Genomic DNA, 17,598 nt, shown 5'->3' with positions numbered 1-17,598 from the left:
TATATGTAAAATGTATTTTCTTTCTAATATGAATAGAAATATTGTGTTTTCCGGATAAAAAAAAAAAAAAAAAAAAAAAGGTTTACTTTCATAATCGTATAAAAGCTATATAAATCTTTTTTTTTTTAATTAGTTAATAGTTAAATATAATTTTGGTGAAATTAAGTAAATCTTTTTTGTATAAATATTGATAGACAGGTAAACATTGATATATAATTTAAATTTTTAAGACTTATACACACACACACATATATATATATGAAATTATAAATGACAAATCCTTCCTCAAATAAACATGCCAAAATCATAGTCATACTGAATTTTGTTCAACTATTACACAATTAAATCCACTCTATGGAAGAACCAATTGCGGGCTATACCGGACTAAATAGTATCCAATGTCCGGTTAAGCTTCATTTGTATACTTGTCTCAACTATCATATAACAAAAACTCAACCATCATTTGTGGAATAACCAATTGCAGGCCATACCAGACTAAATAGTATCCAATGTCCGGTTAAGCTTCATGTGTATACTTGTCTCAACTATCATATAACCAAAACTCAACCATCATTTGTTGCCATTTTTGGAGGAAAGAAAAAAAGCTAACATATCACTGGACAAGAAGACTATTTCTCTCCTCTAATTCTACTCAAGTGCAACTATATTTTGTCTCTTTGTCAAAATAAGGATGGTTCATTGCTTCCTTAGCAGAAATTCTCTTTGATGGATTATACTGCAACATTCTCTGCCCATTAAGCACATTTAATCATGAGGAGAAATGGATACAACTTAAAAATATGATAGTAAATTGTCCAACATACAGCAACTTACAGATAACAAGTCTAATCCACTCTTATCCATATTAGGAACAACTTCTGACAAATCTCTAGGGCAATACTGTGGATACTTATGTCCATGCCAATATTTGTGGGTGGACAATCCTGGCCACAGCTCTTCACTGGGAGTTCCAAGCAACCTATTTGATCAACAGATTCAATTTAGAAAATTCTTAAAACTTTTTTTTACGAATATCTGTTGATATTGAATTAAAAGTGACACTGAGCTAAAGCCCTTGAAACCCTCACCTGAATATCTGATGAAGTTGTTGAATTTCGCCATTCCCTGCAAAGATAGGTTTCTTAATGTACATCTCAGCTGCAAATTAGAGGATAATGTTGTGGTGGTCAGAAATGCTCATTTTATGTATAACTGTCATTGATGTTTTCCAGTTTAACATTGCATATCTAAATTTTTAAGCCTGCAACTCATTCCCCATAATCCAAGAAACAACAACAGGCAAAATGACACAAGTGTTTTGATTAGAATGAAGGCATACCAAAAATGCAACCCACAGACCACATGTCAACTGGTGAAGAGTAGTGCTTACAACCCAAAAGCACTTCAGGAGCTCTGTACCAAAGAGTCAGAATCTGTAGCAAGTAGTAATAGTATTGGATTTCTTTTACAGCTCAAAAAAACTGGAAATTAGGCTTTCCTATGACTTCACAAGATTGAAATTTATAACCTCACGATTATATGGGTCCATCGGAACAGTAAAAGCCCTTCCATGCCCAAGATCTGTTATCTTGAGCAAACACTTTCCCTTGTCCACGAGAATATTTTGAGGCTTTAGATCCCTGCACAACTACTAGTTGCTGTTATCAAAATGTTTGACCAAAGCTACATGAAATGCAAATATTTAAAAGCCTTCTTAAATTTTTTTTATCAGATGGGTGTAAAGTATTAGAATTAGTTTAGCTGTTATCAACATCTTTTGACAAAAGCTATATGAAATGTAAATATTAAAAGCCTCTTTGATTAAATTTATTAAATTGGAAGTAATTGAGTTTACTTATGGCAGTGGGGTTATTATTTTTTTAGCTAGATTTAGTTCTTACGATTAATATGATAAATTTTATTGTAATAATGACTTCGAAAGTTAAAAAATCTTTACCAAATTAATATAAAATATTGTATTTATTTTATTTTAATGTAGTAAAGCAAACCAGCAAAGATTAAACTTGTAGTTGAGCTGGAGTTGGTGGCATGTCAAATCATCTGTCAAAATACAATTCAACACGTTGGAAGTGACGATTGCAAAGAAAAAAAACCAACCAGACTCAATAATGTTTAATTCCTGTCACATTGAAGAGCTGGTAAAATTTGTCTTATTTTAAAGTATTTAATCAAATATAATCAAGTATACGGATCATTAGATTTTTTTTAAATATATATACTAAGGATATTTCTATATATATACGCACATCTATTTTAATGAAGATTCTTTTTACATACCTACTTATATATATTTTGCTTTTATTTTTTTCATCTCTTTTTAAATTAAAGGTTTGACTTCTGATTTATAAATTATTTTAAGACTTTAATAAAAAATTTCAACGTTTAGAATTGATAATATTCGTTTATATCCTTAAACAATAAAATAAACCAATTCAATAAAGTTACAATAAAAATAAACCTATTCAATAGAGTTTAAGCTGAAAAGAACAGTCAAACAGATAGGTTTTTAGTCAAACAGATAGGTTTTCTTAAATTTTTGATAGAAATATATTTTCAGAGTTCTCAAATACCCCCTGAGGTTTTAAAGTCTTTGAATCAATCTATAAACAAAAAAACCTACTGAATAAATTTGAAACAAGCATATTTATTCTGCTGAATTCAAACTAGAAACCTACTGAATAAATTTGAAACAAGCATATTTATTCTGCTGAATTCAAACTAGGTGCAGTAGAATTATCTTTTCACAGTTCTCAAATACCTTAAGGTTTCAAAGTCTTTGAATCAATCTATAAACAAAAAAACCTACTGAATAAACTGGAGACAAGCATATTTATTTTGCTGAATTCCAACCAGGGGTAGCCAGGAAGGTGCATTTTGTAGCATCATTGTATACCTTAAAGTAAAAATCTAACTATCCAAATGGACCCGCTAACGAAAAAACAGTATAAGCAGTTTGGGGCTGAATTGAAGTCTGAGTGAATTTTGGCAAGCAGGTTTGGAAACAGAATAAGTAGTTAGGGTTACCTGCAAGTCTACTTTTAGCAGCAGGTTTGAAAACAGAGTAAGTAGTTGGGGTTACCTGCAAGTCGACTTTTGGCAGCAGGTTTGAAAACAGAATAAGTAGTTGGGGTTGCCTGCAAGTCTACTTTTGGCAGCAGGTTAGTGGTGTAAAAACCCATAAATCCTAATGTAGCAATCAAGGTTGGGACAGGCCTGAGTGGTGCATATTAGCCGAATAATCAAGCAATGCAACTGCGTCAAATGTGAATGTTTGGGTTTCAAATAAATCTACAAATTAAAATTGAAACCAAATAACCTGTGCATTATTCCATGACTGTGACAATGAGCAACGCCCTTCAACAACTGGTACATGAAGCTCTGCATTTCATAGGCCCCAAAAAGCCCAGTGCATTAATCTCTTCAGTGAAATTCAGCAAAACATAAAAAACCAGGTTATCAATCTCTTCAATGAAATTCAGCATAACATGAAAACCAGTGACACCAGCCAAAGTACCTTGACAATATGAAGCGGCATGCCATCCCCATTTTTGGAGGACGAATGAATATATTGAAAAAGGTCACAATCCAAGTATTCCAGCACCAGATTTAGCACGGATTTGCCACATTCAGTTTGGGTGTGCTCCACATCCAACAACCTGCTCTAATAACTCTGTGTTACTCTCAGAAATTGCAACTACCTATTATTAAAATAGCAACGAAATCCCTGATATAACATACTATAACATACTTGACAATGTGAGGATTCCCCGAAAGCATATGCAAGAGAGATATCTCTCTATAGGCATGGTAAGGAATTCCTTGCTCTTCTTCAAGTTTTAGTCTTTTAATGGCGACTATCTGTTCATAAGCTCTTTTGCTTCGCCCCTTGTAGACCTTCCCATTGCTTCCTTCTCCCACTTTCTCCACCATTTCATACCTGGTACACATGATGTGAATCCTTCGGATTACCTAACGCCTTGACAACTCTCTCGTTCACTCGAATTTGCTCTCAGAAATCATGTGTTCATGCTCAGTTACATCTATATGAAAGAAGAGAAGACCAGGAAACGCAGTTGGACTTCTCATGTCCAGAAACTCAACCGTTCAACTGTGCTCAGAACCGTTTCCAAAACTGGATCGGGGGTTTAAGAAATGTTGATATGGCTCAGATACGTTTTGCCGGCGTTTCGAGGCGAACCAAGCACCGATCGTACCGATTTCCGTTTCAGAAACAGGGAACAACATTTCAGGCAAATTATCTCGCTGTTTCCGGTAACTTAGCTTTTTATGCTTTTATGTATACAAGGAGAGGAATGGGACTGCTGACAGATTTTCTAAGGAAGGCCTGCTTTTGGATGGGGGGTTATGGCAGGTGACCTAGATGGTGTGCTCTGATCAACCTCCACATGTTGTCCCTGTGTAGTTATTTCTTTTTTGTTTTCCTAATAGACACATAATGTGGATGCTTCTAAGCATATTTTGTAGGTATATATTAGTTCTTTTTGTGACTGGTTTCAGTGATTGCGGTTGGTCAGCAATACAGTGATTATATGACTTGTTTTGATGCACAAATGTAACACATATCAACTTTTTATGTACACTCTATAACATATAAGCATATTTTTGGTGAATGCACATATTTAGTGTGTATATGTAAAATGTATTTTCTTTTAAATATGAATAGAAATATTGTTTTTTTTTAAATAAAAGTTTACTTTCATGATAGTATAAAAAGCTACATAAATCTTTATTTATTTTTTTTAATTACATAAATCTTTATTTATTTTTTTTAATTAGTTAATAGTTAAATATAATTTTGGTGAAATTAATTAAATCTTTTTTTATAAATATTGATAGACATGTAAACATTGATATATAATCTAAATTTTTAAGACTTATATATATGAAATTATGAATAACAAATCCTTCCTCAAATAAACATGCCAAAATCATAGGCATACTGAATTTTGTTCAACTATTACACAATTAAATCCACTCTATGGAAGAACCAATTGCAGGCTATACCGGACTAAATAATATCCAATGTCCGGTTAAGCTTCATTTGTATACTTGTCTCAACTATAATATAACCAAAACTCAACCATCATTTGTGGAAGAACCAATTGCAGACTAAATAGTATCCAATGTCCGGTTAAGCTTCATGTGTATACTTGTCTCAACTATCATATAACCAAAACTCAACCATCATTTGTTGCCATTTTTGGAGGAAAGAAAAAAAAGCTAACGTATCACTGGACAAGAAGACTATTTCTCTCCTTTAATTCTACTCAAGTGCAACTATGTTTTGTCTCTTTGTCAAAATAAGGATGGTTCATTGCTTCCTTAGCAGAAATTCTCTTTGATGGATTATACTGCAACATTCTCTGCCCATTAAGCATATTTAATCATGAGGAGAAATGGATACAACTTAAAAATATGATAGTAAATTGTCCAACATACAGCAACTTACAGATAACAAGTTTAATCCATGCTTATCCATATTAGGAACAACCTCTGACAAATCTCTAGGGCAATAATGTGGATAATTATGTCCATGCCAATATTTGTGGGTGGACAATCCTGGCCACAACTCTTCACTAGGAGTTCCAAGCAACCTATTTATCAACAGATTCAATTTAGAAAATTCTTAGAACTTTTTGTAGTTGTAAAAAATAAATATCTGTTGATATTGAATTAAAAGTGACACTGAGATAAAGCCCTTGAAACCCTCACTTGAATATCTGATGAAGTTGTTGAATTTCGCCATTCCCTGCAAAGATAGGTTTTTTAATGTACATCTCAACTGCAAATTAGAGGATAATGTTGTGGTTGTCAGAAATGCTCATTTTATGTGGAGGAAGGAAATAAATATAACTGTCATTGATGTCTTCCAGTTTATCATTGCATATCTAAATTTTTAAACCTGCAACTCATTCCCCATAATCCAGGAAACAACAACAAACAACAACATGCAAAATGACACAAGTGTTTTGATTAGAATGAAGGCATACCAAAAATGCAACCCACAGACCACATGTCAACTGGTGAAGAGTAGTGCTTACAACCCAGAAGCACTTCAGGAGCTCTGTACCAAAGAGTCATGTCACGATCCTACCCATGATACATATAAATAAAATTTTAATTTATTTTAATCTTTACATATTTAACCCTACCATAACCTTTATTCCGCACATACTCTGCCATGACATATAGTTTATTCGGGCTATTAACATCATTAGGAATTTATCGTACCAACAACAGTCTATTCAAATGGCTGGTTTATAGTTTTGTTTGTATGCATCGTTTATATATATATATATCTATATATATATATATATATATATATATATATATATATATATATATATATATATTTGGCAACCGGATAAGTGTGCTGGCATATTGCTATGTGACCGGCATATTGCTATGTGACCGGAGTAATATTCCGGCGTTAAGTTGTTGGGTTGCAATTAATTTTAAGGGCAGCTGTTTAATGCTCCCCAGCACAATTGGCATGTCCCTCCTACTCGACCATGTGAATACGCTGGATCCCGTACCCTCGTCCCTCGTGCCTTTGGTTCCCGCTTCTTTTCAACGGCGTGGATCAACCAATCTGGATTTGAGGGTAGAGGTCTGTCGGAGGGTTTTAGGGTTCTTATTAAGTGGTTTGAGTTCCCACTCGACTCATTTGGTTCCAACGCCACTCCCAGGTTCAGCTTGTCTCTTCGCGCACCAGGTATTTCTTCCATTCACACCTCCACCGAGGTTTCATCTGCAACACAGGAGTTTCTCGTTCGATTTTCTGGGATTATTCCACACAGGTAATGGCATTTCTCACAGTTAAATCCATGATTTTACTATTATGATATTCTTTCATTACAGGTTTCTCCGTTGGTTTTACATGTGTATTAACAACTCTCGTATTTATTTGGTGTATGAAGGTGATGCTATGGTGATGAAACTTTCCAATACATAGGACGATGGGCCCTCGGCAACCCGACCTCCTTCACTGCATATCAGGTAAGCAATATCAAGCTCGTTGATTCCTGGGTGCGGTGTTTTGGGTTTTCCCCCTTTTGTCTGTTATGGCTACGAGATTTATACATACTCGTTTTTCTTTCACTGGCTTTCAGATTCCCTTAACCTGACTGAAGTTACCCAGGACAGGGTCCTTGAGGGTTTGCCTCCGAGGCTATTCATGAATTCTCATATTCTCAGATTTTGTGATCTCGGCTTGCCCTATTGGGTGGTGAGGAACAGTCAGTTCCTTTCACACAGGAGGTACCTTAGCAGTCCCAGTAGTTTAGTTATCTCGGATGCCTTTCTGTCTTTTATGAATTATTATCCAGTTGTAATTATTTGAGTAACAAGTAGTAAAGACTACTAGTGGACTGGGTCGTGGAATATGGGACCTCTCTGTTTTTCAATGGATATTTTGTTTATATTTCCAGTTCGCCGTTTCCTGGAATTAATGCTTACTTTGTAAATGTCATTTTATTTCTGGGTTTCCTCGGAAGGTTTTAATAGCGGACTAAACTGTATTTCTGAGAGCCTTGGCTCCGGTGCTTTGTGGACTTGTCACTCTGAAGTAGTTAATGTGATTTATAATATTGCCACAGTTGCTTATATGTGCTCTCAGGATTCTATGCTACGGCGGAACTGCCATTGTCTTTAGAGGAAAAGCTAATGTATGCTGTCAGTTCTGTTTTCGACATATTGTTCCTTTTCGAGCTGTTAAGATTCCTTACTGTTGATATGTATTGTTTATGATAAAAGAGTTATGGTTATTGCTGAGAATAAATGTTTTAGTTGGTTTGAACAGTAGATTTCCTTCTGCTGTCGCATTTGCTACCGTGACTATGGTGAATCATACGGTTTGCATTTTCGTTGTTTCATTAGCTAAAGATACAGTAGCGTCTAGTTCTAGTTCATAACTTTCTCGAACCTTCTCTTAAGATTATTCACGTTCTTTACGGTTTAACAGTTACCTCTGTCTATGTGTATTTTTTTATTTATATATAGTCGCTTCGCAGTTTATGCAGACTGTCTTATTTGATATAATCTCATATGGCCTTCTAAATTCTTTTAATGAACATTCACACCGTAAATGTTAAGGTGTTTAGTTCCAACGAGTTTTTCTCACTACCGTTCTGGTAACCCCAGCTTGGGCCCACTATCCTACTCTCCTCTAAGATGAACAAACTCATGTCATCAAAAACTTATTTATTTTCTTTATATGTGTAGATTAATTCCTCAGTATTCTATACAGTGCAATTTGACCTCCATTTTGTTTTCTTGGAGTTACTAATAGACATATCAACATCAGGGTTCTTCTCAACAGTCATCTATTAATATTTCTGTAATATTTGTCTGAGCCAGGTAACATTACAACAAGCATAATAATGATATAAAAATGATGTATATTTTTCAAATAATTTTCACAGCCATTCTACTGTATTTAGGCTACTGTAATTTTCAGTTAACAATAATATCTATATTCACTATTGAAATGATTTCTCTAGAAGCTGCTACATACCTGGTCCGCCTAGTTTGTAGATACGCTTCAGAAGTTCACCTGTATTCCTTGTTTGCTCTTGACCACCCAACCATGAGATCCATCACCAAGATTGGAATCTCCCCTCGAGCTATCTTGCAGGCCCAAAGCCCTCAACAAGACACATGCAACTTGTGCCTGGTTATCTGGTCCTCACCAGACTTAACCAATTTTTCTCTTTTCTTTTCTGTCTATCCTTACAGCACAAAATTTTTGTCTCTACACTCCCTTTTCCCCTGGAGGCCTTTCCAGTTAGGGAGGGTAGTTTCATGCAGTTTTCACAACTGATTTCCTCTTCCAATCTTCCTTTCAGAAGTTGCCAGCATTTCAAGAAGTATATATTCCTTTTTAATATATATTTTAATTCACAATAATAATAAAAAACAGTCTTTCAATTCTATCTTTTACCACAGTAAAATTCCAATATTTACATTTTCTGGGGTCATCACATCTCCCCCTCCTGAGATTGGACATCGTCCCGATGTCTGATTTTCACAAACAATTCCAGGTAAGCCTTTTTGATGAGCTCTTCATCTTCCCAAGTGGCCTCATCAGGCCCATAGTGCTGCCACTACACTTTAACTTGGGTAATAGCTCGCTTCCGCAGCTGCACTTCTCTCCGGTCGAGGATGTTCAGTGGCTCGACCAGAACCTCGCCTTCCGGTTCGACCTGCAATCAACAACATTTCCAGTCATTTTCCTTTCTGGAATAAATTTTTAATTAGATCAACCGGATTAGTTCTTACCCGTATATCCTGCCATTTGATCACATGTTTAGGGTCGTAAATGTATTTTTTTAGTATAGAAACATGGAAGACATTGTGGATTCTAATATGGCTTGGCAGGACGAGTTGGTAAGCTACCGGCCCAACTCTTTCCAAGACCTGGAAAGGTCCAAAATAACGGGGTGCAAGTTTGGCACAACCACTCCATTGCAGGGTACTCTTTCTGGCTTGGATCCTCACATAAACATGGTCACCGACCTAGTATTATTTGAACCTTCTTTTCCGATCAGCAAAGCTCTTTTGTCTATCCTGAGCAGCCTTTAAATTAGTACGTACCCTTTTTACCATGTCCTCCATTTCTTTGAGCATTTCTAGCCCCAATCTTAATTTATCCTCAGGTCCACCCCAGCTTGAGGGTGTACGGCATTTCCGCCCATACAAGACTTCAAAGGGGCCCATTTGTGTTGACGTATGATATCTGTTATTATATGCGAATTCAACCAAATGTAAATATTCCTCCCACTGGGTTGGTTTCTGCATTACGCATGCTCTTAACATGTCCTCCACCACTTGGTTTACTAGTTTTGTTTGACCGTCGGTCTGGGGATGATTGTTGTTGGGAAAAGTATCCAATACGGAATGACCCTATCCCACTCTAAGGGTGATAGTACCTCAGCAACAACCGAAGCAAAGCTATCTAAGATTTCTTCTTTATGAAAGTAAAATAGGGGAGAAAGGAATCCACTAACCGATGTCTTTCGCTAATGATTGATCCAATCTTCTCTCCTTGCTGCTTGCACCCAACTCCTTGCTCTTTCACTGGCCCAGCTACACCAAGATCCTGCAAAATGGCAAGAGGAGGAAACTACAAGAAGCATACATTCATAATTGATTCAAGGATTAGAATAAATCAAATACACAAGTATAACAACACACCATTGAGACACATGCATATAGAAGAACCTCAAATGCTTTATTAATGGAAGAAGTAAAGTTCAGGAAGTGATACAACCATAAGAGGCCCAATCCAGCATCACCTCCCAGCAGAAAGAAATCTCCTCTTCACCTCCTTCAAAGCAAATCACCCAATAGTTCTATACTCAAACCAACAGCACTTCCTTACATTCACAAGATTCCATCCTCCTTAGACCTCATGAGAGAGCTCTATATATAGGAGTTTTGGAGAAAGGATGAGTCAGCTTGAGGCTGGCATGAAGCTGACTAGTGTCCTCTCTCACTTCATTTATTCTTCAGTTCTTGAGTCCACTTGGAGGTTCTTGCTTCCACTTGGAGATCTAGACCCTCTTACTCATCACCAGTCGAATTCCTTGATCCAAGTGTCATTTTGGAAGCTTCCTGGGCATTGACACCTTGAGGAATGACTGTGCCACTTGTCCAAGTACGCTCAGCGCAGGTGGCCTTCCTTGCAGTTGACATTCAGCGCAGGTACAGAGTGGAGCACTTGACATTCAGCGCAGATGCTCAGTGGAGCAGTTGACATGATCCAGAATTTGCTTGTTTTTGAGTGTTTTCAGGTGGAGAACTGTTATTCAGTGCTGTGGTTTGCTGACCTTGTTCCTCTAGGGGTAGGAACAACATGTTTAGGGACTTTGGATCCCTTAGATTATGGACATTTCATGCTTCATGCTGTAAGGCACAAAAATGTCTATAACAGTTTCCCCCTAAAGTATGAGGTCGTTTATCGGGTGAAATGCTTTATCAGGAGGATCCGAAGTTCATTCAATCGCTGAGAGATGACCTGTAATAAAATACAATACAATACATTATTTTTCATTCTGCTTTCATGATCTAGCTGAGGCGGGCATTCCCATGCTCAGCTTTATAAATTCATTTTGGTACATAGAACAGATGATCGTCTGATGGTAGACTAATAATTCTCTGCTGAAATTATCATCCTTTGAGTAGGATGATCATCTGCTGCAATGATGTACATGTCAAATGTCTTTATATTTCCTGAATATATATCGCAGCCCGGATGGATGAAACTAGATCCGGGGTCTTCAAACTTGTTCGATCTTCACTCTAAGTACAAGTCGATCCATGTGAGAATTGCGCTGAAGTCGAACATGGAAAGACATTGCTTGATTACCGGTCAATGATGTAAACCGTTAACAAGCGCGAGAGGAATCACCGATAATGATAATGACCCTCAAGGTACTGCAGTACAATTCACGTGGTGTGAATAAAGGACTTGGCGTCGAACACCACGTAAAATCTTTCGGTCGAAGGTCATTGATGTATACCTGTCGCCGGAAGTGAGAAACTTGCCATTGAGGCATGCAAGCTTCAAAGTACTGAGGGGGTTGTTCCTAGATCAACTTCTTGGATAATGAGCTAAAGTCGACAAGAAGCGATCCGTCAAAGGAGGGCCTTAATGAATCCCATATCAGTGACACGGAACGGAGCTAATGATTTTAGTGGAGGTGAAAACAATCTGTGACATATGATTCAGGGTGGCGGTCATGAATGGATGAAGGATAATGTATGGCAGTGGATGGGACACGGTTGACTCTTTTTGAACGGCATCTCTTGAACATATAACGACACTGATGCGATGGATCGGTAGCATTACCCCAAATGGATGGTTTGGCGAGACCATGGTGGTGAGACCGGTGAATGAAACAACCCAACCCGATGTGGTACGGAGGAAAAGTGTCATGTTCAAGAGCGACTTGCTACCATTAAAGCTTTGAGGTTCTCCCAATTTTTCCCCAGTCATTTCTGACCAGTACCTCTTTATTTTTGTCAAGCTTGAGGAGGATAACATATGCTTGTTCTATAACCTGCCCTTCGGGCAAGCCTATCGCTATGTTTTAACGAGCCTAACGATAGGGAAACTCGTTCTCGTCTAAAGACAAGTTTGTCGCTATTTAATCATTTTAACGAGTCTAACGACAAAGAAAACTCGGTCCTTTTCATTTTTAGAGAGTCTGAAAAGGTACAGAAAGTTAACTCCAAAATTCCTTTTTCGTCATCTAATCCCTTAAGTCCGAAAAAGTGTAAAGCAATACAGAAGGGATGAGTTTTCGATAACTTTAACGAGCCGAATAAAACAAGCGCTCGACCTTTTTGTGCAATAATCCCTCAGGTCCAAAAAGATTAAAATCTAGAGGAGGGATAGCTCTTCTGGTCACTTTAACGAGCTGGAAGGCCAAAACTCGGCAAACTTTTCATATTTTACGAGTCAGATGAAAAGAGCTTAAAGAAGACTCGTCTTTTGAGGAACGAGTGATAAACAGGGATAGCAACTGATTCTAGGTACAGGTTGGAATTTTCCAATCACGGCAGTGTCACAAGGATGGCTAGGTGAAATCACTCTTCGCAGCTGTTCCTCAAAATGGGTAAACAATCATATGGAGGTGAACGATCGGCCAAATGACGGTGGAGGTGACAGGTGCAAACACGACCAAGGCTTTTTATGGCTGATAAATTTACGATCATAGAGGTTATTTACCGGAAATAGGTTCATTTTTTATTTAAAAATGAGCTTAAACTCTGGGGGAAACATTGCTCACTGCTTTTATTTATTTTTTAACGAGCATGAAGACCGCGTTAAAACTGCTCGGATCTTGCGTTTATTTTTTAACGAGCATGAACTTTATGCTAAAACTGCTTGATATACCAGTCATAAGATAAGAAATGTCCCCTGTGAGATAGCTATTTTTTATGGAGCTTTATCTCACGAAGCTATGCTCCTCATCCTTTCTTTATGCAAGTTCGGAAACGGCTAATCCTACGAGTTTAAAGGGTTAGACCTACAGGTTTAAAGGGAGGACCTAAAAATTTAAAAAAATAAATAGTCGTCCCTTGCTTGCCCTCCAAAAGGTTGCATGCCCCAGGTGTAAAGTACAATTTCAAGGCTGCCCCTACTTATCCGTCAAAACATTTGTTTTAAAGGGTGAGGCTTACCTCTTTCAGGTTACCCAAAGATTGTTCTGTTAATCTTTCAAACTAAACAATTCCTCGACAATGTCTACCGAAATAGACAAGGGTGAATGACTCTTGTCAAACACGTAACTTTGAAAAAAGAATCTTATTCTAGAACAACCCCTCTTCCATCCACGGACGGGGTACGGACTAGTCATATTCTCCCGCGGAAATTCTACCTTATACCCAAGGTTTTCTCTGCCTAAAGCAGACCAGGATGCATGCCCCCTGGGTTCCAGTCCTATCTTTCCGAATCACTCGCATTCATCGGGAAGAAGGACTGGGGGTGGAGACATTTCTTGATTGAATAGACCATTCAGGGTTGGTATGTGACTATTTGCGATGCGTGATCCCGGAAATGAAAGTTGGTCTACGAGCTTGACCATTCTTCCTTCGTGTGGAAAACACATTACTCTAAAGAGTGAGGAGACTATTGCTCCCATGCAATATATATAGTCTCGTCCAAGGAGTAGGTTATAATCCAAGGGTCCTTGAACGACCATCACGCTCATTTGAACGGCCTTCCCTTTCAATGTAATGGGCACATTGGGGAGGATCCCTAATGGTCGACTGGTTCCTTTATCGAAACCCGAGAGATTTCTTATCTCAGGCAAAAGCGCCGGGGAACCCAGTACTTTCCAAGCAATAGAGGAAAGGATACTCACAGATGCCCCTTCATCAATGATAGTGCCAGCCATTACCATTCTGTATATTTGGACTATGATTCTGAATGGTATACTGGCTGGCAACCGGGGTCTGCCTAGTTGATTCCAATCAAAGGATACAACCAGGTTGCTTGGTGGTGGGACCGAATATACGGCCGGATATGACCCTGACGATGTTCCTTCCTGCGATAAAGGAATGGGCGCATTGCCCTGATGCTCATCAGAGTGTGTGTTGATGAAAAGAATCTGGATGGTGTCATCCTTATTCTCTTCAGTGAGGGTGTCATTTGAAGATGAGTCTTCAGTGACGGTGTCATTTGAAGATGAAACTTCTGAAGGGAGAACCGGGTCAACTGCCGTTTCGACCTTTGGACTTTCGTCCGGTCTGGATTCAGTAGGTTCATTTTCAGTGACTGACGCTTCGGCCGACCACTTGAGCGGGCCAGCTGTATTCTCAACCAACGAAGGACTTGGCACGAGTTTTTTGTATCCAGGAGGAAGTCTCAACGGTGAAACCGGACGATCTTCCAAAACTCTCTTCGCTTCGTCTAAGAAGGGACAACGGTGGATGGCGTGATTGCCTTCACACAGTCTGCAGGGGGATCTCACTCCCCCTCTTTGTCTTGAACCTTCACTTTCGCTGGTTGACGGTAAGCATTCAACATGGCTATCAGAGGTTGATGCTCCCGAATTGTGCAAACGAGGGGACCAGTCCCTTAGTATCCGGGGAATACAGGGACAATCTCTATGGAAGTGGTCTCCTCTACATATGACACATGGCGATTTAGGCCCGGTCCGTGCTGTGTGTGGATTTTTGTCAGATGTCTTTTGCTTGCCCCCAGTCGCCTTAGGCTCCTTCTTCTTCTTCTCTCTCTTCTTCTTCTCCTTCTTCTCCATGGGAGCTTGGCTTTTTCCGGCTCTACCTTGCGAAGACGAGGGATTGGAGGAAGAGTTCTAGGAAGTAGAAGGCTGGTGGGCAGCTCTAGACTGATCTAACTGTTGACTCGATTGTTCAGGAGCCATGGTGTTCTGAACCACATTGGTTGAGAATAGCCAAATTGGCAGGCCAATTGTCAGTCCTGGAAGCGACAATGTGGCCATGTGGGGCGCACCAACTTCTCCCCAAGAGGAGAAAGGACTAGGATTTCCATCATGGGGAATTCCTTGGTTGGGGCGTTCCATGTTCTCAACCTACAGATCAACGCAGGAATAGGAGGTGATTATGTTCCGTTTAAAATAAATTTTATAACGATGCTTTAGACACAACTTGCTTTTTCACTTTTTAAGAGTCGAGAAAAAGCTAAAGATGACTCTAGTCTCCTTCGATGTTTTAATGAGCCCGAAGTGACAAATGCTCGGATGGACTTTTTCAGTTATAGAGTTTGAAAAAGGCCAAAAGAAACTGCTCTGGAGATCTAGGCAGAGGGTGTGCCAAACCTTTCGCAAAACCACAGAATACGTTTTACGGTACGAGTGGTCGATCTTCGTGAATGCTGTGTTCACTGCATTGCGATCAGTAGGGAGGTCGACACGGCTTCCTATGGATAAAGGCTTTGTTCCTATAGGGGTCTCCCAATATATACGCGACGGTATGTGGGAGCACAAGTCCGTATTGATACTTATCGCTTCACCGTGGAGGAATCACCCAACCACTCAACGCTAAGATATCACGTTTAATGACGATGGAACACGTCTCTAGCTTAGACCTCTATGTGTTTGCGTTATGTTTCAAAGCGTTGTTATGTAAATTCAATTCATTTTAAGTTGATCTTGTTTAGCAGTTTGCCTTTATGGATCACCACAAGATGTATAATACAACTTCCTAAATGCAGTCTAAGATGATAAGCAAGCTTTTCAATCTTTCAACTTTGAAAATCTTAACTACTGAGGGAAAAGAAAGACATCATCTTTTCACACAGATCATAGAGCACACACTAATGCACTTTTCCCTAAATCAACATACAAGCTGTCAAAATGCACATGCACAATGCAGGTATTTCTTTTCTCTTTCTTAATGTTGATGTATTACAAAAAGAAAGCTGTTGTATAATTTTGAATTCAATTTCAAGTGAAAGCAAACAAGCTTTGTCCAAAATCAAAAGACACCTTAAGATTTACTTGTTTCAACACTAGAAATACATAAATTCAAACCATATGACGAAAGCAAAAGCTCAATCAGCTATGAACAGCAAACAAACTAACTCTTAAGATCAATACGACACTTATCACAGGTCTAGATCTAAGAGGCCACAGCAAGACTAGTTCACTTTTCGTTATGGGAAACTGCAAATGATGTAAGAAATACACAAAGAACAAACACAGTTTCTTTATACAACCGAGGCGGAATAGTGGCAAGGAAAGGTGGTTTTAGATAGGTACATTGACTGACAACAGGCTGCAAAAACAAGGATGAAAATAGGGCAATAAACAGCAGGGAACCCCAGTTGCACAAGGCAAAACTGGTTCAGCGCAGGTAGTACACTGTCAGTTTGACATTCAGTGCAGGTAGCCCCTTCGGGACCTGCGATGAAATGCAGACTGCCTTCACAGTGCCTGCAATGAAGACAGAAACTCTCGTTTCTCTTGGTTTCTGGGTCACAGATTGCTCAAAAATTCACAGTTTTTGGCCAAATCAGAAGCTATCAATCAAGTACACACTAAAGGGTAATTAGGAGGATGAAAAGCTATCACTAAGAGCTGTTCAGAGTCCTTGTGGATCAGCTCTTCAAATCATAAACATGCCCAGAAACTGAGCTAGAGTAGCTGCCCTCTACTTTGCATTTGAAAGATCCAAATGCAGTTCGATTCGGTACTCCCTGTGTTTAGGAAATGAATAGCAAAAACACAAACAACCAACAAGATACGGTCCCCAGTGGAGTCGCCAATTTGTTGTTGGGAAAAGTATCCAATACGGAATGACCCTATCCCACTCTAAGGGTGATAGTACCTCAGCAACAACCGAAGCAAAGCTATCTAAGATTTCTTCTTTATGAAAGTAAAATAGGGGAGAAAGGAATCCACTAACCGATGTCTTTCGCTAATGATTGATCCAATCTTCTCTCCTTGCTGCTTGTTCCCAACTCCTTGCTCTTTCACTGGCCCAGCTACACCAAGATCCTGCAAAATGGCAAGAGGAGGAAACTACAAGAAGCATACATTCATAATTGATTCAAGGATTAGAATAAATCAAATACACAAGTATAACAACACACCATTCAGACACATGCATATAGAAGAACCTCAAATGCTTTATTAATGGAAGAAGTAAAGTTCAGGAAGTGATACAACCATAAGAGGCCCAATCCAGCATCACCTCCCAGCAGAAAGAAATCTCCTCTTCACCTCCTTCAAAGCAAATCACCCAATAGTTCTATACTCAAACCAACAACACTTCCTTACATTCACAAGATTCCATCCTCCTTAGACCTCATGAGAGAGCTCTATATATAGGAGTTTTGGAGAAAGGATGAGTCAGCTTGAGGCTGGCATGAAGTTGACTAGTGTCCTCTCTCACTTCATTTATTCTTCAGTTCTTGAGTCCACTTGGAGGTTCTTGCTTCCACTTGGAGATCTAGACCCTCTTACTCATCACCAGTCGAATTCCTTGATCCAAGTGTCATTTTGGAAGCTTCCTGGGCATTGACACCTTGAGGAATGACTATGCCACTTGTCCAAGTACGCTCAG

The 17,598-nt window shown here is 38.7% G+C and overlaps 1 protein-coding gene across 1 annotated transcript; it reads right to left on the bottom strand.

Annotated features, from left to right (window-relative positions):
• Positions 1 to 323: 323 nt before the first annotated feature.
• Positions 324 to 4,452, bottom strand: LOC149232145 (cyclin-dependent kinase B1-1-like). Its single transcript, XM_089376441.1, has 8 exons — positions 3,770 to 4,452; positions 3,536 to 3,677; positions 3,338 to 3,399; positions 1,529 to 1,640; positions 1,340 to 1,433; positions 1,089 to 1,158; positions 835 to 979; positions 324 to 748 (listed from the first exon to the last, which is right to left on the bottom strand). Exons 1-8 carry the CDS (start codon positions 3,967 to 3,969, stop codon positions 653 to 655), a joined length of 921 nt encoding a protein of 306 aa, XP_089232567.1. The 5' UTR covers positions 3,970 to 4,452; the 3' UTR covers positions 324 to 652.
• Positions 4,453 to 17,598: the final 13,146 nt, after the last annotated feature.

The sequence above is a fragment of the Pinus tabuliformis genome, chromosome J (genome assembly GCF_031772625.1).
Source record: "Pinus tabuliformis cultivar Carrire ecotype Pingquan chromosome J, CPIR1, whole genome shotgun sequence".
Classification (NCBI taxonomy): Eukaryota; Viridiplantae; Streptophyta; class Pinopsida; order Pinales; family Pinaceae; genus Pinus; species Pinus tabuliformis.
Note: the sequence above shows the minus strand (reverse complement) of the source record. Positions and strands in the feature narration are given on the sequence as shown.

Coding starts and splice junctions, on each gene's coding strand:
- LOC149232145 (XM_089376441.1), bottom strand. CDS start 3,969: ATGTGTACCAGGTATGAAATGGTGGAGAAAGTGGGAGAAGGAAGCAAT. Junction 3,400..3,535: donor TGCCGCTTCATATTGTCAAG/GTACTTTGGCTG, acceptor TATGAAATGCAG/AGCTTCATGTACCAGTTGTT. Junction 1,641..3,337: donor AGTCATGGAATAATGCACAG/GTTATTTGGTTT, acceptor GTAGTTGTGCAG/GGATCTAAAGCCTCAAAATA.